We start from the raw sequence: 20,831 nt of genomic DNA on the forward strand, positions 1-20,831 counted from the left end.
GTGGGGGGTGGGTTGGTTGCAAAGTCCCTTGGCCTTGAAGGACCAGAAACCTGTTAGTCCCCAAAGGGAGAGTGCCCATCTGTCAGGACCAATCTCATCACCAAGCTCCCAGACTAATGTATGGAATCAGGATTCCAATTAATTTAGAATGAGAATTAAAGTTGCCTTTGAAACACACATGTCCATTTGACCTGCGCATTCACGTCCAAAGGCTTCCGGATCATTGCCCCACTCATCCTTTCCCTTTGCAGGTCTCACTGCTCCCACTTTGTGCCTCTGTTCATTGAGTTTCTTTAGCTTGAATCCCCATTTTCTAGAGCTGCTCATCACCTGCAGCCCGCTTTAAATGCCCCCTTCTCTTCCTTTGAGCCTTGAAATCCAAAATAACCTCGTCCTCAGAACTGTAACAGCACATTGTTCCTTTCACGCTCCTTTCATTTTATCTTTTTATTATAGATATTTGTGTACATGTGTACAGGAGGCCCAAAGACAGTCTCTGTTTTATTGATGTTTGAAACTCTAGAGACCAAGGCGGTCTGCTACAGGTTACAGCTCTCAAACATTTGCTGCACCAGTAAAGGACCTGGTAGTCTTGGGAGGGTCTCAAGTTACAGCCTCCCCGCCTGTCCTACAGGGCGCTCTTCTCTTCCTGTTACCGAATTGTAAATTCCCTGAGGGTAAGTCTAAGTCAGCTTCGCCATCCACTGTGTAGTCGGCACCCGTACAGGGTCCAGCGTATAGCAGATGTTCAGTAAATTTTGCTAAAAGAAAATCTACAAGGGAAGAAGCGAATGAACGAATGAGTGGATGAACGAACTACCCCATTGTTTTTCCGGTGCGTGGGTCCAGTAGGGAATTAGTGAGCCTAGCTCTGATTGGACGACTCTGCCCCCGCTGGACCAACCGAGGGCGCCAGAGCAGGCGGGGCGCCTTGAGGCCCCTCCCACCCGGAGGCGGGGCCTGTGGCGCGCGGGAAGTAGCGCGCGCCAAAGAGCCCTGAATTGAACGCCTCTCTGCAGGTACGGTTTCCGCGGAGCTAGCTCCCGCGTCCCCGTGGGTCTCCAGCCCGGGCCCGGCCGGGTGGCGGCAAGAAGCTCTCTCAGGGCAGGTCGCGGGGGCCCGGGATAGCTCCAGATCGCGCGCGTTTGGGCGGTGGGTTCCCGCCCAGGCCTCTGCCCCGCGTGGCCTCTCAGCTAAGCCCGCTGTTGGCTTCCCTAGCCCAGCGCCCTGTTCCGTGAGGCATGGGAAGGGGGGCCCCCTGCCCCGGGAGGCCACGCCTCTGGGAAGCGGGGTTCCCCCGGGCCCCGACCCTCTGCGGACCCTTTTTCCCCGGTAGCCCCCTCCTCCGCCTTGGCCGCCCGGTCCCTGTGGGGACCACTCCCCCGAACAGCTCCCTCCCACGGGCGGCCGGGCTCCTGGGAAATGTGGGTTTCCCGCGCAGCCCCCTCCCCTGAGGCGCCCGGCTCCTGGTTCTCCAGGCGCGCCCGCCATTCCCCACTAGGCCGGGGCGGTTGCGCAGCCAGCCCCAGCCCCAGCCCCTTTATTTTCTCTGCCCGAGTGTTCCATTTTGCTTTTCCGTAGCAGGAGAACAAACGTAACAGGCGCGGTGTAGCAAAACATTTTAGGTAGAACTCGCAAGGTGTTACGTCCCAGGTCAACGTTAACATCCTTTCCCAGTACAGCGTGTATTTTTAATGTTTAGCAGGGTTCCTGGTTCATAATAAGCGTTGAATGCACCTTTCCTGCTATATTCATTTCCAGCGATTTTCAGCTTGCCTGTCTTTGGAAAAAGAACGGTGCACGAGGAATATTGTTGCCCCTCCAAGGCTCAGCAGGATGAAAGTCATCACTTGTGAAATAGCCTGGCACAACAAGGAGCCTGTGTACAGCCTGGACTTCCAACATGGCGCGGCTGGCAGGATCCACAAACTGGCGTCCGCGGGGGTGGACACCACCGTGAGGGTAAATCGGGTGGAGGTAGAAAGGCACAGAGAAGTACCAGTGAAGCAGCATTCTCCAATCTTTTATTTAAAACTGATGTCACCCAACGCAAACGACTCCCTCATCGAGCCCAGAGGGATAAATTCTCAGGGCCTTGAGTGAACAATGAAAGCAAAAGAAAGCAGCTTTCTTCCTTGGGTAATGTTTCTTAGATTGACGTAACTGGACGCCCATTATTTTGAAATCTGGAGCCAGGTTCCTACTGGAGCAGGGTTTGCACTAGAAAGAGGTACGGAGGGAGGACAGCAGGCAATGGGACAGTGGGGTTGATGTTTCAGAAAGAAATTTCTTCATTTTATATTGCAAAAGAAAAACTAAGTTTTCGCCCTGAAAATAAGCATAGTAGTGTTTTAGTATGCACCGTGTGGTAGGTAGGTGCTCACTATATGTTTCTCTGAATGCATGTTTTGGTACCAACAGATCTGGAAGGTAGAAAAAGGACCAGATGGAAAGGCCATTGTTGAATTTTTGTCCAACCTTGCTCGCCATACCAAAGTCGTCAATGTCGTGCGTTTTTCTCCAAATGGGGAGATTTTAGCATCAGGAGGAGATGGTGAGTATTGTGCTTCAAAATTCTTTAGAAAACACATACCCATGTGTCACATGTTACATAGTGAGATTTGAGCTTATATAGGCTTTTTTATTTTAGAGGTTGCTTGCCTCAATCTATCATTGAGATAGTTTATTAATAGTAAAATAATGTTCTGGGGAACAGGAGTGGGTGGAGGACAAGCTAAACTGAGAAGACCTATTTGAAAATGGTCCCTTTCCCACTGGGCTGGTTTGGAGTCAAGTAGGAAGGTGTTTCCCATTCTGTCAGAGTCCCAAGCTGTCAGAGTCTTGTCCTGGCTTGATTATTAGTTTAGTATATGTAAGTGGTAACAGTCTGTCCCATGTCTCCGTGTAATTAATTAATTGGCGTAGGGGTTATTGTCCAAATAGCCCTGTAAATTGTTTGGTGGAATTAGATTGATTCATACTTTCTGCTTGTGCTTAGATGACATAAAACTTGTTGAACAAACTCAAAAAGAATCTGGAGGCTTTGGCTAGAAATAAATGACAGAGATTTAGTCAAGGGTCTTAGAGTTTCCACACTGGGAACACAGCTAGGCAAAACCCCAGAAGTGTTCCAAAGAGGAAAGAGAAGCGTTCTTATAGTCAAAAGTACATTGTTGAGAATTACCAGTTCTGCGTTATTAGGCCTAGGATTCGTCCAGGACGGTTATTGCTCAGGTGTCAGGCAGCCTGGCTGATGGATGTCAGGTGGTCAAGAGGACGGGCACCGTGAGGTGTGGTCACATCTGCCAGTCTGGTAATGGATGTCTGTGGCCTGGATACGTGACTTTTTCAGTGGGCAATCAGAATGCTATCTGGAGGTCTGGTGTATGTTTGGATGAATATCCAGGTATTGATACAGGACTGGGAAGTTCAAAAAGTTTGAGTTTCCAGGCTAGTTACAAGAATAGTCCTTCCTCATGCCTCAGCCTTCATAACATTAATAATTTTAACAGCTTAAAGGGACTCCATTTGATATATTCCCTATCTTCACTCTTCAGACTATAGAGTAAAAGTTAATGTTTTTACCATGCTTTAACACTAGAACATTCTAGAAGGCAGTACAAAATGAAAACCTCAGATTTTGTTTGCAGGAGGAAAAGAGAGCTGGTTATTAAATTCAGTGCCCTGATGTCCTGAGAGCGTGTATGGAGAGGGGAAAGGTGGTGAGTGGGGACCACCACCTGGGGAGGCTGGCAGGCTGTCTCCTGTGAGGTTGCACAGGGCAGCACTAGTTTTGCAAAGTCCTTTGGCCTCGGAGGCCCAGAAACTTGCTGTTAGTCAGCATGTGGAGAGTGTCCATCTGTTGGGGCCAGTCTCCTCTCAGCCAAGCTCCCAGGATTCCAATTAATTCAGAATGAGACCGCAGGTGTCCGCACAACCATCTCATTCACTCCCCTCCTGCAGGCATTTCTCAAAGGGAAGGCGGTCATGGTCAGGTTTTGTGGTGAGAGTGGAGTCAGAACGTGGGAGTCAAGGACTCAGACAATTGATGACATCGGGCTAAGGTATCTGATGTGTCCGTAATCTTTTAACAGCTGACACATATGTGGGCTCTCCGTGTACCAGGCCTCCTGTTGTAAGTGCTTGATGCATATTAACTCATTTTATCCTCAAACAGCTCTCTGAGGTAGGTATACTGTTATTATCCCCATTTTACAGGTGAGGACACTGAGGTATCAAGTGACTTGCTAAGTTAACAGCTAGGAACGTTTTGCCACCTCTTGTGTTGGTGGCCCTTGGCTGTTGTTTTTTTCCTATTCAGTCATTTACAGGTTATGCCTTTAGATTTGTTAAGGTAGTCAGTCACTCCGCAGTGGTGTTTTGTTGGCCTTGAACCCTTCTGTTTAAGGTGACTTTGTATAGCTCTGATCTGGTATGGGTTTGATTTTGGAGTTTTTGTTCAGAAGGCAAACCTGTTTTTCTTGTCCACATTCTGAGAAGTGAATCGTTGTGGCCGAAGTGCCTACTGAACAACATAAATATTGCTTATTGCCCTAAAAATCCAGAAGTGAAGGGGTGTGCAATAAAGCATGGCTTATTTTTTTTAATTGTCATTTTATAGCTCCCCATTTGTATCCACCCCCACCTTTCCCTTCGCTGACCACTTGCGCAGGTTCCAGGGGACCAGGGAACAAAGCTGGGGCCTGGCACCCCCACCAAGCTTCCATTCCCACCCCAGAGAAGTCACAATTACAAATTGTCACGACACTTAGCGCCTGTACTTGGCAGGTGGGCCAAGTGGGGAGGCCCAGCTCCTCCCTGTCAGCTGGTCTATTTGCCGATGACCGTGGCTGTGGAAGTGATGATATTCCTTCAGAAGCACCACTTACCTTTAATTGAATCACCCCACAGATGCCATCATTCTGCTGTGGAAGGTGAATGATAACAAGGAGCCAGAGCAGATTGCTTTTCAGGATGAGGACGAGGCTCAGCTGAATAAGGAGAACTGGACCGTGGTGAAAACCCTGAGGTAACCCCGGGAGGGACCATGGGAGTGGGTCATTACCGCCTCCGTGCATTCAGCTGATAGGCACTTTGACTTTTATATCTCACTTGAAACTTTTACTTATGCAAGACAGAAATAAGAGAATAGTTTTAAAAGATAAAAGCATGATTAAAATGGATTTTCTTAGTTTTGCTATAAAATTTCTCTTAGTAAAATTGAGTCAGTTTTAAAGCTACAACTATCCTTGAAGGTAGTAGATTGTAGCTATAGCTAATAAAGATCCAGTGGAACTTTCTAAAATCCCATTCTAATGTGTGGTCTGGTCCCTGAGTTTGCCTTTACATTTTTGATAGTTTTTCTCTCCTTTCTCCCCTCTCTTTCCTCTTTCGATCCTAGGGGCCACCTAGAAGATGTGTATGATATTTGCTGGGCATCTGATGGGAATTTCATGGCTTCTGCCTCCGTAGATAACACGGCCATCATATGGGATGTCAGTAAAGGTAGCTATATGTTTTTGTTGTTATCAGGGGAAGGAATATTCTAAGTGTCTAAAAAGCCTGCCCTGCGTTGTCTTTAAAGGAGTGAGAAGAGTTTCTTTAGTGACCTAAAAATGGGTGTTTGGCACAACAGGTTAGGGATTCGTCCACATGCCGCTATCCAGCTCAGTTTTAGGGTCCCAGGCAGAGTGTATGAGGCTTAGCCGTGGTGTCCTGAGTTCCTGGTGCCAGAGCAGGGTGGGTCTCCCTGGCCTGGGGATGTGTCTATGACAGGGACAGGGCTGACCCCGGCCTTTGTGGAGCTTGGGATCTTGGGACGATCGGAAGGTCATAACTAATGGGGCACTGAAGTCTCCATGTCCGGGTGGTGGGATCAGCTTTCCATTTTCGGAGATCAAGGAAAGCCAGGCACATGTCGCTGCTTTTCGCGAGCCTGCTCTCTAGCTGGGGAGATGTAGACCCTGAGAAGTTACAGTGTTAAAAGAGCATGAAGTGCCAGAGGCCAGCCGTGCTGATGCTCAACCCTGCAGGCCGTACTCCCTCAGCTCCACGTTTTCTCCCAGCCTCTTCCTCTGCTGTCTTCCGTAGGACAGGCTTCTGATTCTCCCACAAGCCAGGTGCCCTAGTGGGGCCCCTGTCGCCCCGAGCGTCAGTCCCGTTTTCATCCTCTCTGTAAAAGCCTGTTCTTTGAGCACCGTCCTGTCCAGCTAAAGCATCCTCCATCTTGCCTCATCTCCGTCACGCTCTTTCTGATTAGTCCCCGACATTCGGCAGAATGGAGGATCGGTGTCACTGTCTTCTCGTCCCCAAATCTGGCCGTTGTCCTGGATCATTTTCGTGTCTTTGGACAGTCCGTCCAGCACCCCCCCGAAGCCAGCTGTAATGACCTGGAACATGGCCAGCGTGCTGGGCACTATTGCAGGCGCTGGGAACATATACGGGTGGCTACATTCTGACAGACAAAGACACCAACGGGTATGATGTCCGGTAGTGATAGCTGCTGCGATGGGGCGGGAGAGTGACAGGGTGATCAGGGAAGGCTCTCTGAGCACGTGGTCTTTGAACAGAGACCTGAATGAAGTTGGGGAGCAAGCCGTGCGCATTATTTTGGGGAAGAGCTTTCCAGCCAGTTGGAAGAGCAAAGGCAGAGGCCCTGCACGGGAAGAATGGATAGCGAACAGAAGAGGGGGGGGAGATGCTGAGGATGGGGGCGGCAGGCCACAGGGGGTTGTAGACCATGGGAAGGGTTTCTCGTTGTGTCCCAAGTGTAACATGTGCTGCTGAAGGGTTTTGAGCAGGAGAGTAGCTGGATTATATTTATGTTTTAAAAAAGATGTTTGTGGGTGGCACGTAGTAAATTGATCCTAGGAGAACACAAGCGCTAGCAAGGGAACCTGTTAGTGGTACAGGATCTTAGGAGTAATTCAGGAGAGAGCTGATAATGGCTTGGGCCAGGGTGCTGGTGATGGACGGGGTGAGAAAGGGTTTGGTTGGGATATAATTTGAAGAAAGCTGACAGGATTTGATGCATTGGCTGTAACTCCAAGCTTTTTGACGACCAGGTGGATAACGGTGCCATTTCCTGAGACGGGACGCTGGGGGAAGGAGCAGTTTCGGCAGGGAGTGTGGAGATCAGGCCTTAAAGCGCTGCCTTTTTTTTTTTTTTTTTTTGTAAAGGGTTTTTCTTTTATTATGTGTAACAGGCAAAATTATTTAAAGCCAATAAATTTTTATTTAAGGAATTCCACATGTTGTGATTCCTTTTACTGCCAATCACCTTAGTTCCTCCAAAGTTTGAGTCAAAATCTTAAAGAGAGCACTTTTCAAAAGAACGTTTGCTTAATCCGCAGTTGTCATGTCGTGTCAGTCCACAGTTCTTTCACCCCACAGCTCTGGGCGTCTTCAAAGACCTCTGTCATTTAACTGCCCTGTCAGTGACACCTTAAGCCAAGTGTTTCACTTGCCCATCAGAACCATCTCCGTTAGTTCGCTCACACCTTTACTTTCTGCTCTTTTTCTTCCTAGAGCTTTCAGGTCCGCCGAGCCCTCCGGTTCCTGGTCTGGGAGCCCTTTTTGTCCTCTGCTATTTTCTCTGTCCCGCTTGCTCCCCAAGGTGATCATTTATGAACACCATCCACCCCCACAGTCCTTTTTCTGTCCATCTTACCCACCAGGACAGCCCCCAACCCGGGATCGTGTTCCGGCCTCCTTCAGTTCCCTGGTCAGACTGAGCAGCTGGTTATAAACCTGCCACCGCAGTCTGGGCCAGTGCAGACGCACTCTCACCAGCCTCAGGTGGGGTCCCAGGGTCCCCCACCCCCTTTCACTTGGAGGTCAGTCCCCTCCTCTTCTCCCCAGTAGCTCCCCAAACCACTCCAGGTCTCCATAAGCCCTCTTCACCCCCAGCCACCTTCATCTCAGCAGACTCCCTGAAAAGCGTTTCAAGAAGGAGAGGGGGCAGGCAAGCTTGCCCCAAACCGATGTACCATGGAGCAGTTTTAGCAGGAGTGGGAGTGGAAGCCAGGGCGGAGGGCGGAGTGGATGGGAGGGGAGAAAGGTGGGAGAGAGTGAAAGCTAACCATTCTTCAGAGAAGAGGTTCTTTTTTATTTATTTTTTAAGAATGGTCAAGGCTTCATAACTCCCGTCTCTTTTTATTCAGGTAATGTTTATGTGCTCCTGGTTTTTCCTTCTAACTGTTTCTCCCAAAGTCCCTTGTCCATCCATTCCTATTAGCACTGTGCTGGTTCGGTTCCTGATCTTACCCGGCTACTCCCACCTCCTGACTAGTAGCACTTTCTAGGCTGTTTTCAAACACCTGGGCTTCATCCTCATAATCAACTCGCGTCCTCTGAGCCGCACCGTCAACACCCAGCGCCTTCTCCTTGTCCGCAGCGTTTCTGTCGCATACCTCCTCTCCCCCTCACCTTGCCGTGTTGGCTTCTCCCCTTACCCACTAGCTGTTCTCAGTTACTGTCATTGCGCCAAATGCCTCAGCTGGCTTTTCCCCCGTGGGCTTGCTTAGAACACCTTCTACCCCCTTCACTGGCCTTCATCCTGCCTGACCTGAAGAACCGGGCTCCCCTGGTCTCCGTGACCCTCACCTGCTGCTTTGTTAGCTGTCCCCTGTATCATAAGCTCACTCTCCATCATGCGGCAGTGTGCCTGCCTGTCCGTGGGTCTGTCTCTACCATTGAGATGTGAGTACCTTAGCAGTGGGGGCTGTGTAATGTCGTCTTTCTGTCCCCAGAGCCTGACGCAGAGCTTGGTGCAGTCTCAGCTACCACCAGCTGAATGACGGGACGGTACAAAGACAGTAACACTTAAATTGTAGTGTGCATCATTCGTGCTTGAGGAGGTTTTCGTAATGCTGTTGTGTGCTTTTTTTCTCTAGGACAAAAGGTCTCAATCTTTAATGAACATAAAAGTTACGTACAAGGAGTAGCCTGGGATCCTTTGGGTCAGTATGTTGCTACCTTGAGCTGTGACAGGTGCGTTAGTATTGGGCAAATTGTCTTTATATCTATTTACTTGAAATTTTCTGCAGAAGTATGTTATCACAACTTAACCATCATAAACCATACTCTCACTTTGATTCTTTTGTTCTTGATTTCATATAAAGCATTTTGTTGTTATTCTTACAACATAAGAAAAATTAGAAACTCGTTAGGGTAAGTGTCTTACATGAAGTTAGTACTTAGTAAATCTTTATTGAATGGGCGAATGAATGCAGAAAGAGCTTTGAATTAAATTTAAATTTCATGGGCAACTTTTAAAGAAAAGTCTTGTATAAGTATGATGTAAGCAATCAAAGTACCTAGTGATAAGGTTGGACTATTTATTTTATTTTTTTAAAGATTGTATTGGGGAAGGAGAGCAGTCAAGTTGTCCTTCAGTCTTAGTTGTGGAGGGCGTAGCTAGCTCAGCTCCAAGTCCAGTCGCCATCTGGCTGCCCATGGGCAGCTTGTGGCCGCTCAGCTCAAGGTGCTGTGTTCAGTCTTAGCTGCGGGTGGGCGTGGCCCACCATCCCATGTGGGAGTCAACCTGGCAGCCTTGTTGTTAGGAGTATGTGCTCTCACCAGCTGAGCCATCCTACCACCTGTTGGCAGCTCAGTAGCAGCTCAGCTCAGGCCCAGCTCACTGGCCCATGTGGGAATCGAACTGGTGACCCTGTTGCTCAGAGCTTGTGCTCTTAACCAACTGAGCCACTCAGCCAGCCCCTATTTCATTTTTTGATTACAATTTACTAATACATGATTTTTAATGCCTCCATTTAAATTAATATAAAGTCTTTTGTTCCTTTTGAAAGGAGGACTTAACTGCTGTGTGTACTGGTATTGCATTTAATTGTGTTCTTGGAACAAGGAATTAAAAAAGTATATCAGAGGTGTAAGGCATATTACTCATCAGTCAAAATAGTCCTTTTGAATATTTATTGAACTACTTTTAATTAGAGGAAGTTTAATTTCAGATGGCCCTGGAATGAAAGCAAGATGGAAGAGTTAGTGTGTATTTTTCATAAACTCCTGTTACTATCCCAAATGTTATTATTTTCTGAAATATGTTTTTTATTGAGGCCATCAGGAGTGAAAGAGTCTGATTAGTTAGTGGGAGTGATAGGAGTTACCAGCAGCCAAAGTTACCTGATGGTGTTTTCGTTACTCTTACAAGTCTCTGAGGACTAGACTGTTCAACACAAAATAAAAAGTAAACTTCAGCACAGTCACACAAATTGCCACTGGGCTAGGCGTCTAAGACCTGAAAAACAAGGCCAAGCCTAAAGTACATATTATTTGAGAAGTTGAAACATTCAATAAAAAGATGAAATGATGACATATTTCTCCACTTCATTAGTGATACCTTTTTCGGTGTTAATACTTGCTTCTGTCATCATTACTCAGTTAAGTGGGAAAGTCGTTGGAAAATGGTTTTGCCGGCCAAAAATTATTTAAGCCATCTTCAGTTTTGTTAGTGGATTGTTTCTGTGGGAAACAGAATTCATTTACTAGAAGAGATAAATCTGACGTTTCTTCTTTATTTAGGATCCTGAGGGTGTACAGCATCCAGAAGAAACGTGTGGCTTTTAATATTTCGAAGATGCTGCCTGGAGTAGGGGCTGAAGGGGAGGTATGAAATATTTTGATATTCCATTGTAGCCGTACTTTAGTTGAGATTTAGGAAGCCGTGAACGCCTCCACCTTTTTTTTTTTTTATAGACTTGCTCCCTTGTGCCTAAGTGCTAAATCACTGTGTCAAGGACCCGACACCCGAACCACAGTGAGATTTCCTCTCTGACAGTCAGGGCCCAGTTAGTGTGGTCTGTTTGGAAATGGAGACATCTGGGGGCTGGGGGAGAGCTGATGGTGGGGGATAGTGGTTTCCTAATCTGGCTGCACTGTAGAGTGATGTGGGAAGCATGAAAAACTATGAGGCCCAGGCCCCACTCCTGAGCCATGATTCGCGTGGCTTGAGGTGGGCAGGGCCTCTGGGATTCCAAAGTGTAGTGAGGGTCGAGTGCTGCCGACCTAGGAGGATCCTAGCACCATGCACAGGAAGGAGGCGTGTCAGTCCTCCAGCAACAGGCGGTGGATGGTAGATGGAGAACTCCAGTAGCAGGTAGCAGGGACCCAGCCGCTGTTCTGGCATTCAGAAATAGGAAGGATTTTGATCTTAGCAAGAACTGGCGAATGAAAATAGGACCCTGGTCCTGGAGTAATCAAGACTAAGAGGCAGGCACTTAGGCACAAGGGAGCAAGTCTATAAAAAAAAAAAAAAGGCGGCAGGCAAAGGCTGTGTGGGCCGTGAGCTGGCTGGTGCTGCGAGGGCACATGCTTTGTAATGTGAGGACAAATGCTTCCTTGGATTCTTGAGAATTCAAGTCTTCATGTTCGTAAAGTGTTGGTGAATGGTAGCAAAAACTTTCACACGGATGGGCAAGACATGTTTGATATGGTTAGCAGTTTAATGATCAACTATATTTTTTTTAAAGAAGTATTCATTCGGTTGGAAATTCTAAATGTACGCACACAGATCACAAGCAAAGGACGCCTAGTTGCCTCCCCGCTTGCTTGCAGCCTCATCCCCACACTAACCACTGTTGACGGTGTGGTGTGTTTACCCAGAGGTGTTTTTAAAATTGATCGAAGAACCACGCAAACACATAAGCTTTCCTTAACTAAAAGATGATGCGTTCACAACTGATGACTCTTGCAGACCTGCATGATTATTTGATTTGTAATGTATTTCAGTTTCATTTATTATTATATCAATAATAAATGGTAACACGTAAAAAAAAATATCTAGGAAGTGGTAAGCCTTTATTGTGAATGGAAAGATTTGGAATAATGTTTGAACTTTGTGCCACAGGCAAGAAGTTACCGGATGTTTCATGACGACAGCATGAAGTCGTTCTTTCGCAGACTCAGCTTTACTCCTGACGGGTCTTTGCTCCTCGCACCAGGTGTGTTTCACAAAGCCCAGGGCCTTGCCAGGACACAGGCCGGAGGGTTGTCTCCTCTTATTACCTCCAGAATGAGTGCCAATATCAGATGTAATGTGTGGATATAGGACAAAGGCAAAAATAAGAATAGAAATAAAATAAGAGAGGAGAACTGAGGAAGGGAGAGGAAAAGAAAAAAAATGCATCAATGCTATCCACGTTAACTTTTGTGAGCAGTTGGCTAAGAAAAGCAAAATAAGAAAAAGTCTAAATAATACTCCATTTTGTAAAATAAACTAAAAAACCCACCATATGCATATATATGCAATTCAGTTATAACTGGTTGTAATGATTCTGTGAGCACGGAGGAAATATAGAAATGACATAACGGTACGTCAGCGTGGATGCTTAGGGGTGGACGGATGGGGCGAGATGGGGACAGAGTAGGAAGACTACTGATACTGTCCGCTGCCCTTCCCAGTAGATACGAAATGGTCACGTGTAAGTTTATATATGTGTATATGCAGCAAGAAATGTCAACGTAAGACGGGGAGCTGTCCCCAAGAGCAACTGTGTTTGACAGTCCTTCTCTGACAGGGTCTGACCTGGTTTTAAGTACATCCCGGGGTGAGTGGAGAAGAGCTCTCAAGTATGGGCTACTGCCCAGAGCAAAGTCAGCTTCCGCAGGGGCTGGAGATTTGGGCAGAGGGTCAGGTCTCCTGGCTCCATCAGGCAGATGGGAAAAGGCCTGAATCTCAGTCTCTGGATGACAACCGAGGTCAGAATCCAGGGGACAGAACGGGGGATATAGTCCCAGCGCTTCAGCTGGATTCTCAGACAAAGGTCTTCTGTAGCTGGGGTTCCCGTTTTAAATTCTTCCTGCCCAGATCCAGAAGTGGGTCCGGGGGCAGCCCAGCCCCTCAGGTGAGATGACACTCGGGTGAGATGACAGGTGGGCAGAACCAGAGTAAGGGCTGAGCCCAGACACTGTGCTTGTATTGTCCTCAGTCACAAAAACGTTGCCCAGGGGATACACATCTTTTGGGGGAAATTATTATACAGACCAGATGGGATGCTTCAGAGTTTTTGCTGGTGAACAGGTTAATAAAACACCGCCTTTCCTTCCTCGCCCTCTTTCCTGCTTCCCCAGCCGGATGCGTGGAATCTGGTGAAAATGTAACGAACACAACTTATATTTTCTCCAGGAAAAACCTTAAGAGGTATGCCATTGAAGAACTATTTGAAACATTTACACTTTTTGCTTTTGTTGAGTGACGATGCCTTTTTCTAAAACTATGATTAATCTTTAGGCCTATTGCTCACCTCCCGTGTCCGGGGAAAGCGACACTTGCTGTCCGCTGCTGTCCCGTCTACTTTGAGTTGAGGCCGGTGATGGAAACAGGTACCTCAGGTCCGCAGAGGCTGTGTTAGGGTTTCTCTCTGAGGCAGGTCACCAGCGTGGGGTGGTGATTTGAATTTTATCTTGTGGGGAAAGATGAGTATGTGGGTTTGGTCCAGTTTAGTTACCCTTTAGAGCTGGAGCAAAGGCTGATGTGACCCAAATATGTCAGTTGTTTGCATTGTCCAGAACTCACTTTCTTTGTTTAAAGCAACTTTAAAGGAATGAAACAGGTTGAATGTCATTCATTATCAATTTTTTCTGCAGTAAAATTATGTATGAATTGGATTTTTCTTTGTTTTTTAACTTTACTCCAAATTTGGGGGATTTCGGCCATTATTTCTTCAAGTGTTTCTTTGTCATCCCCTCTCCTCTTCTTCAGAGGCCTCAACTATATGTGTGTTAGGCCATTTGCAGTTATCCCACAGATGACTGCTTTCCCTGTTTACTTGTTCTTTTTTCTCTCAGTGTTTTGTGTTTTTTTTTTAAGATTTTTATTGGGGAATTGGGGGGATGGGAACAGTGCTGGGGAATTGGGGGAAGGGGAGCAGACAAGTTGCTGTCCTTTTGTTCTTCAGTCTAGTTGTGGAGGACGTTGCTTCACTGGCCCAAGTTGGCACCATCATTGCGCTCTTCCCGGGCGAGGCAGATCAGTCGCCGGCTTCTGGACGGCCGCTCACTGCGGCTGCTGGCCCCTCACGCTGGCTGCTGGCTACACACGGTAGCCCATGGCAACCCACTGCCACAGGGGCTGCAGCCTACGCCGTCGCCGGCGACTCACGGCAGCCCAGCTCCAGGTTGAGCCGTTGTTCAGCATCTTAGCTGTAAAGGGCAGTGTCACTGGCCCTCATATGTGGGATCCGAACCGGGGCCCTCTGGCATCCCAAGCCAGTTCTTAACCATCGCGCCACTCGGCCAGCCCTCTCTCAGTGTTTTATTTTGGATAGTTCTGTGGCTGTGTTTTGAGTTCACTGATCTGTGTAATCTGCCCTTGGTGCCATCCAGTGTACTTTTCATCTGTGACATCGTAGTTTTCATCTCTAGAAGTTCTTTTTGGGTCTTTCTTATATATTCCATGTCTCTACTTAACATGCTCCATCTTTCGTCTTGCTTCTTGAACACACGGAATACAGTTTTTATCATAACTCATGTCGTCATGTACAAAAGGTTGGTTTTGATTTTTTTTTCTCATTGTGGATCATATTTTCCTGCTGCTCTGCATGCCCTGTAATTTTTTATTAGGTGCCAGACATTGTGAATTTTACCTTAGTGGTTCCTGGGTATACTTTTTTTTTTTTTTAATTTTATTGGGGAACAGCCATGGTCATTGGTTACACATTGCTTTCATGCTACAATGGCATAGTTGACTCTTTTAAGGAGGGCACAGCTCACAGTGGCCCATGCGGGGATCGAACTGGCAACCTTGGTGTTATCAGCACCACGCTCTAATAAACTGAGCTAACCGATCACCCCCTATGCTTTTTAGTTTTACAGAGATTTTTGAGCTTTATTCTGGGATGCAGTGAAGTTACCGGGAAACATTCTGCTTCCTACGGGCCCTGCAGTTTAAGCTTTGTTATGTGGATCACAAAGTCGAGGGTGAATTACCCCACTGCTGAGGTTCAGTCCTCAGTGTCACTGATGCCCGTGAAGCCAGAGCTGTCCCACTCTGGCTGGTGTGAGCTTCCGGGATTGCTCTTTCTTTCCCGCCGTTCTGCTTCAGACCTCGGGTCAGACCGCAGGTCATTCCCTCGCACATGCTCTGAGCGGTCAGTGTGCACCCGAAGACGAGAGCGCCCCTGCAGGTCTGCAGCTCTCCCTCCCGTCTCCGCTCCTCCATCCCGTGAGCCCGGGCGGCCGTGGCCAACCAGGACTCCCAGTTCTGTCCTGTCAGCGCAGGGCATCTGCTGGGCGCCGCGGGGCTCCGCCACCTCTGCGGGGCCTGGAAACTCCCGGCAGTGAGCTGGGGCGATGCGCACTGAAGCTCTCTTGCTTCCCGTCGCTCGGGGATCAACTCCCTTCATTGCCCGATGCTCAGTGTTTGAAAAAATCAGGACAAATTGAGCCTGTGTCGCTCCGTGGCTGGAAGCAGACACTGTTTTTAACTTTCTAATCCTTTATGTGAATGAATAAATTAACTTGAAAGAGCATCAGAACATTGCTTTATAAAAGGTTTCTATGGGACCCTTATTTTTCCTTGTAAGAAAGTGACCCCTCAGATTGATTTGCCCTGTTCACACCACAGCACCCCTCCCCCGCCTTCTGTTTGGACCTCGGGTGCCCATGATTCTTGGGTCTTGACACCGTGTCCTCATTGGTTCATCCGTGGTTCTCCTTTATTCATACATTTATATGTAAAATAAAGAACTGAATTCTTTCCTGAAGCAGACAGCAAACTAGTCGTAAAAGTGTGCCATGTTTGTCCTCTGGGAGAGGGCTTTGAGGGGTGGATTTGTAACTGGTTTCCTTCGGGCACTTGGCTTTTGCTTGTCTTACTGTCCTCCCTTTGTCCCTGTTCCCCACCCCCACAGAAGGACCATCAGGACAGCTGGTGCCGCTGCCCTATCGCCTGGTGTTTGCTGTGGCTTCTGAGGACTCGGTGCTCTTTTACGACACCCAGCAGCTCTTCCCTTTTGGTTACGTGTCTAACATACATTACCACACCCTGAGTGACATTTCCTGGTGAGTGGCTGGTGATGAGGGAAGGCGGATGGAGGAGGCACAGTGTATGTTACCTTGGAGTGGACCCTTGGGTCTGGGAGCATTTCATTACTACAGAGGACTGTTTTACCCCTTATTTACATTGTTTTTTAAAGGAATCAAAATTAAAAAGAAAGCCATTTTTAATTTGCTACAGTACCACTTCCGGTTGTAACATCAGTGGGTGTTAGTGTCACTTAGATTACCCTGTGGGGTTAATGTAATTCTCATAAACTCACGAGAGGCCCGGGTTGTTTGGGGACTTACCAGGCTGCCCCGGGGAAGCCCACCCCTGGGAGCCCTCACTGCCCAGAACCGTGACTGTCCCGAGGTCCACTTTGTACTCTGCTTTCCACTTGAGGTCCTCAGCCCCTCATTACTTGCTCCAGCCCCCCTTCCCTTCCCCCGCCCCTGCCCGCTGGGGCCCAGCTCGAACTCCGGCCAAGGCCTAGCCATGCCATCCATTTCTTACTCTTTATAAGTCTTTTTTCCTGCTTTCAGTTTTCTTTTTTTATCTTGGAATAAAAAGGTCATCTCACCTTTATTTAGGTGCATTCGATGACAGTGCAGAAACATCGTAGCGCCGTGCCGTAGAGAATCACGGCGGGCTTGGGGAAGGAGAGGCATGAGGAAAGAGGTCGCACAGACCCCGCCTTAGTCATGTGTTTTTTGCCTTCAAACAAAGCTTGTGACTTTGCTTGAACTTCCTTTTTCTAACTAGTAGTGAGAGCACGAAGAGTGGCCCCTAGACTTTGGGGAAGTTGCTAACTTTTTCTCCTGTTTTGGGAACAAAGGTCCAGCGATGGGGCCTTCCTGGCCATTTCTTCCACGGATGGCTATTGTTCATTCGTGACATTTGAGAAGGATGAACTTGGAATACCTTTGAAAGAAAAGCCAGATTTGAGTGAGAAAACTCCTGACACAGCAAAGAAAACTAAAAGTCAGACACACCAAGGGTCTCTGCCAGGACCCAGACTGGCAGAGGGAACACCCACCAGCAGAATCCAAGACCCCAGCAGTTCCTGTACGACCCCCACTCAGGCGAAACCGTCTCCAGCCCTGACAGCGGCCAAGGACACGGCCCCGACTGCTGCTGCCGCCAGAAGCTCGGTGCCCGGGCCTTCGGAGGACAAAGCCCTGCAGCCCGGCAGTCAGCACCCGAAAGGCCCCCCGTCCCGGAGGGTCACGCTGAACACACTGCAGGCCTGGAGCAAGACGACACCCCGGTAAGGACTCCCGATGGAAGAAGAGATGGGCAGTGCCATTGAAACACAAAATACAAACCAAAAGGCCCCACCCATTAGCAGGTGAAATTCCACACAGCGCACATTTCATACGGCTGCCAGAGAGGGTTCCTGACCTCACGCCTGAGAGTGCCACTTCCTTGCTCGGAGACTCTGGGGCTCCCTGTTTCCTACCTGTCGGGTGAGGGCCAGACTCCTGTGCGTGGCACGTGTACAGGTGTGGTTCCCTCACCGTCCAGGACTGTTGGCACTCGCCCCGTGCCTTCATCTCCTCCAACTCTGAAAGTCAGGGTTCCTGAGCACACTCTGCCCTTGGAAGCCTCTGCCCTGACCTTCCTCTGGGAAGGCCTGGACATCTGCTCCCCTTGGTGACACTAGAGTCCTGAAAGGCCCACTTTGGATGTCCCATCAGCCCTTTTCTCTGTTACAACACATCACATTCAGTTGCAGGGGTTTCATATGTGCCTCTGTTTTCCCTGTTAGATTCCAAGCCCCTTCAGGTAGGAATTGTGTCCCCTTCTTCACCTAGAACCATCATGGGCACTTTACAGTAGGCAGGAAATCAAAGGAACACCATGAGGCGGTGTTTGCCGTGTCCAGCAGACTGCCTCCTGGTGAATAGTACATCTGGTCTGATGACATATAGTCTCCAGGTGACGGTCAGATGTTTGCCCTCGGCTCACGGCAGTCTGGCTGGTGAACATGCTGCAGACAGAGCCACTTACAGTCCTCTGTCACCCAGAGCCACCAGGTTTCTTTCCGACACTGAGGGAAGTTACCTCTGGCCCTGGGTGCTGCCTTCACCAATCCCCTGCCTCCTGCCCTTCCAGATAAACTGCACTGGGAGGGGCCAGGGCTGGGGGCCCCCAGCGGGAAGGGGTGGCAGTGACAAAGATGATAGAAGCTCTGTGTCTTACTCTGCTGTGTTCACATGACTTTATTGCAGACTCATATATGGGTTAGTGGGAGTCTTGGCTCTTTTTTTTTTTTTTTTACCTGAGCCATCCTGCCACCTGTTGGCAGCTCAGCAGCAGCTCAGCTCGGGCCAGGAATTGAACCGCTGTTGCTCAGAGCTCGCATTCTTGAGCGAGCTCTTAACCAACTGAGCTACTTGGCTGGCCCTCTCGGCTCTTTTTGAATCTGATATCTTTCTGCAGGCTAGCAGTTTTTTTTTTTCTATTTGTTTTTAAGTGGGGGAAGGGAGTGGGAAGGTGTTCTTTAAAATGTTTTTGGTGTTCAAGTTTTTCCCCTCAAATTTCTTGCAAGCTTCTTGCAGTTGTAGTTTTTAAAATAACAGTTGTTGAAAATTAAAACTGGATTTAAAAAGGAATCATCTATGTTTTGGAGCTTTCCGTGGTAGACACCATGTCTGATAGCCGTACATATGCATCACCTAGCAGGGTGTTCTGATGGCACTGATGATTAGCAGAACACGAGCTTTGAAAATTTTAGATAACTGGGTAAGGTATAAGTTGACTATTATGATGATTTGACTTAACACATGAACATAATCCTTAGTTACTAAATAAGTGGGCACATCAACATATCTCATGCCTTGGGTGATGTGATCAGTTGCAAATTTTAAATGTTTCCTTTGGGTAGTTGTGAACTTTGGTATCATACATAAACAGTTCCTACAGCACTAATTCACCATGTACCCCTTCTTTTAATCAAGGAGAATAAGCTTAATACCCTTAAAGACAGATACTCCACTGAATTCTGCACCAACCAGTGTGATTTCCACCTCTTCCACAGAAGAAATTCAATCAGGTAAGTGATACTGTTACTAGTTTAATATAATTAAAGAGGTTATCTTCTCTTTTGCTCTTTTGGAAATTATCACCCCCTAATTTTAAGTTCAGTTCTGAGAAAGCAAGGAAACGTCTTACTAGATTCATCATCTGAGCTCGCTGGCTGCCTGTTGGTTCTCCGCAGGGAGCCCACCTCCTGTGAAAGCACTATGGCTGGTGGTGCAGGCAGGAGATGGCGTCAGTCAGGCTTCTCAGCCTTGGCTCTGCTGACATTCTGGGCCGGGCCATTCGTTGTTTTGGGGGCCGTCCTGTGATTGTGGGATGTTTATATGTTGGTACCCACATGCCCTATTCGTGACGTTCTAAAATGTCACCAGCCATTGCCCACTGTCCCTTGGGAGGCAAAATCGCCCCTTGTTGGGACCCACTGGTATGGGTCCTTCCACTTACGTGCATATGGGACCTTGCCAGACAGTCTAGTTCCTTGTCTGGGCACAAAATTTATTTTGTAAACGTCAGCTCTTAACTACAAGAAGCCTTCACTTGTTTCACAACCTCGTGTTTGTTAATGTTTCAGAGGTGCCTGGAAACCCTCAAAGCAGTCCTCCGGAACTAAAGCGACCCAAACTCGGTGAAAACGAAGGAAATACCCAAGGTCTGGACCCTTGATGAGACCTGTCTTGTGCTTGAAGGCTACCAGGTCTGGGGACCCCCAGCTGCACAGGGAAGGGGCTACCTAGGCTGAAGACCCCTGAGACCAGGGCCATCAGAAGGAGCCTGTTGGACACTAGTAAATTGATTTCTGTAACATATACACAAACCGGTTCTTCTCCAGAAATACGTTTGCTCTGTGGTCAGTATATAATTTACCTCGGAGATGTGAACGTTGCAATAGACAAAATCCTCTTTTTGATGAGTTTCTGAAACTGGAGCCTGGTGTGGAAATCAGTCAGCCCTCCCTGACATACTTCTGTGAAAGGACAGACACTTTGTGGGTGGACTCCTAAAGTTGGAATTGGAAAGTAATTTGTGAAGGTTTCTTCTGTCGAATTTTAGAATGTTTGAATGGTTATTAGATTTAGCTTCTAAATAGTTGATTCATTTTTGGAATTTTATTATATTTGCTTTCTGATTTTAAAGGTAATAATGCTCCTAGTAAGTTAGTAAACTAGAGTAAAGTAGAGAAAGGGGGTTGGAGGTGGAGCTCCCCATCATCACACCCCCAGACGGAAGGAACCCTTGTTACTGTTTTGGCGTATTTCCTTCACATTTTTATTCTGTTTTGTTGTCTTTTTCTTTTTAGGGAGAATTGAGATTTTCCTTTAGGTACAATTTGGTATCCCAAGTAGGTTAACTGTTTAGATTGATTTTTTTAAAGCAAAAAATATCAACGTAACAATGTACGCCTCTGCCTTTGCTTTCTCCGTCCCTCAGAGGACGATGGCCTGTTCTCTGTTTCTTTTGGGAAGGGCTCTGAAGTGCGGTTGTAGCTCCAAGGGGCAGTCGCTCGTGAAGTCTTCTCAGCTCAGGAGACGCTGGGTGGGGGGGCTTGTGTGGCCACTGGGTGGAACCCCAGCTTCGAAGCTGACACTGCTGCTTCACATTGAGAAGAGGTGTTACAGCTCAATGTCATAATGCTTGATGGCTGTCACTTTGACATAATGAACACGGAGTCGTGTAAATGAGGGTGCTGCACTCAGGGCTTCCCGATCCGGCAGACATCACATCAGTGACAGTCCAGGGCCTACCCACCAAGCCTGACAGGAAGCCGGTCGAGGAATGGGAGAATGCATTCTTT

General features: G+C 47.8%; 1 protein-coding gene across 3 annotated transcripts; it reads left to right on the forward strand.

Moving 5' to 3' along the window:
• The first annotated feature begins 919 nt into the window (after positions 1-919).
• Positions 920-20,413, forward strand: CHAF1B (chromatin assembly factor 1 subunit B). Of its 3 annotated transcripts, none has more exons than XM_019658620.1 (14): positions 920-1,019; positions 1,762-1,962; positions 2,422-2,554; positions 4,912-5,029; positions 5,402-5,505; positions 8,895-8,991; positions 10,543-10,627; positions 11,867-11,960; positions 13,090-13,159; positions 13,250-13,350; positions 15,870-16,020; positions 16,833-17,264; positions 18,958-19,052; positions 19,611-20,413. In XM_019658620.1, the coding sequence occupies exons 2-14, from the start codon at positions 1,837-1,839 to the stop codon at positions 19,700-19,702; spliced, it is 1,698 nt and encodes a 565-aa protein (XP_019514165.1). In that variant the 5' UTR covers positions 920-1,019; positions 1,762-1,836; the 3' UTR covers positions 19,703-20,413. The 3 variants fall into 3 exon arrangements, with proteins under 3 accessions (XP_019514165.1, XP_019514167.1, XP_019514166.1); XM_019658622.1 differs by having other exon boundaries at positions 921-1,019; positions 13,250-13,341; XM_019658621.1 differs by lacking the exon at positions 920-1,019 and adding an exon at positions 1,042-1,152.
• The last annotated feature ends 418 nt before the right edge of the window (positions 20,414-20,831 follow it).

Source organism: Hipposideros armiger, unplaced genomic scaffold (assembly GCF_001890085.2).
Source record: "Hipposideros armiger isolate ML-2016 unplaced genomic scaffold, ASM189008v1 scaffold_285, whole genome shotgun sequence".
Taxonomy (NCBI): Eukaryota; Metazoa; Chordata; class Mammalia; order Chiroptera; family Hipposideridae; genus Hipposideros; species Hipposideros armiger.

Coding starts and splice junctions, on each gene's coding strand:
- CHAF1B (XM_019658620.1), top strand. CDS start 1,837: ATGAAAGTCATCACTTGTGAAATAGCCTGGCACAACAAGGAGCCTGTG. Junction 5,030..5,401: donor ACCGTGGTGAAAACCCTGAG/GTAACCCCGGGA, acceptor TTTCGATCCTAG/GGGCCACCTAGAAGATGTGT. Junction 13,351..15,869: donor GATGGAAACAGGTACCTCAG/GTCCGCAGAGGC, acceptor CCACCCCCACAG/AAGGACCATCAGGACAGCTG.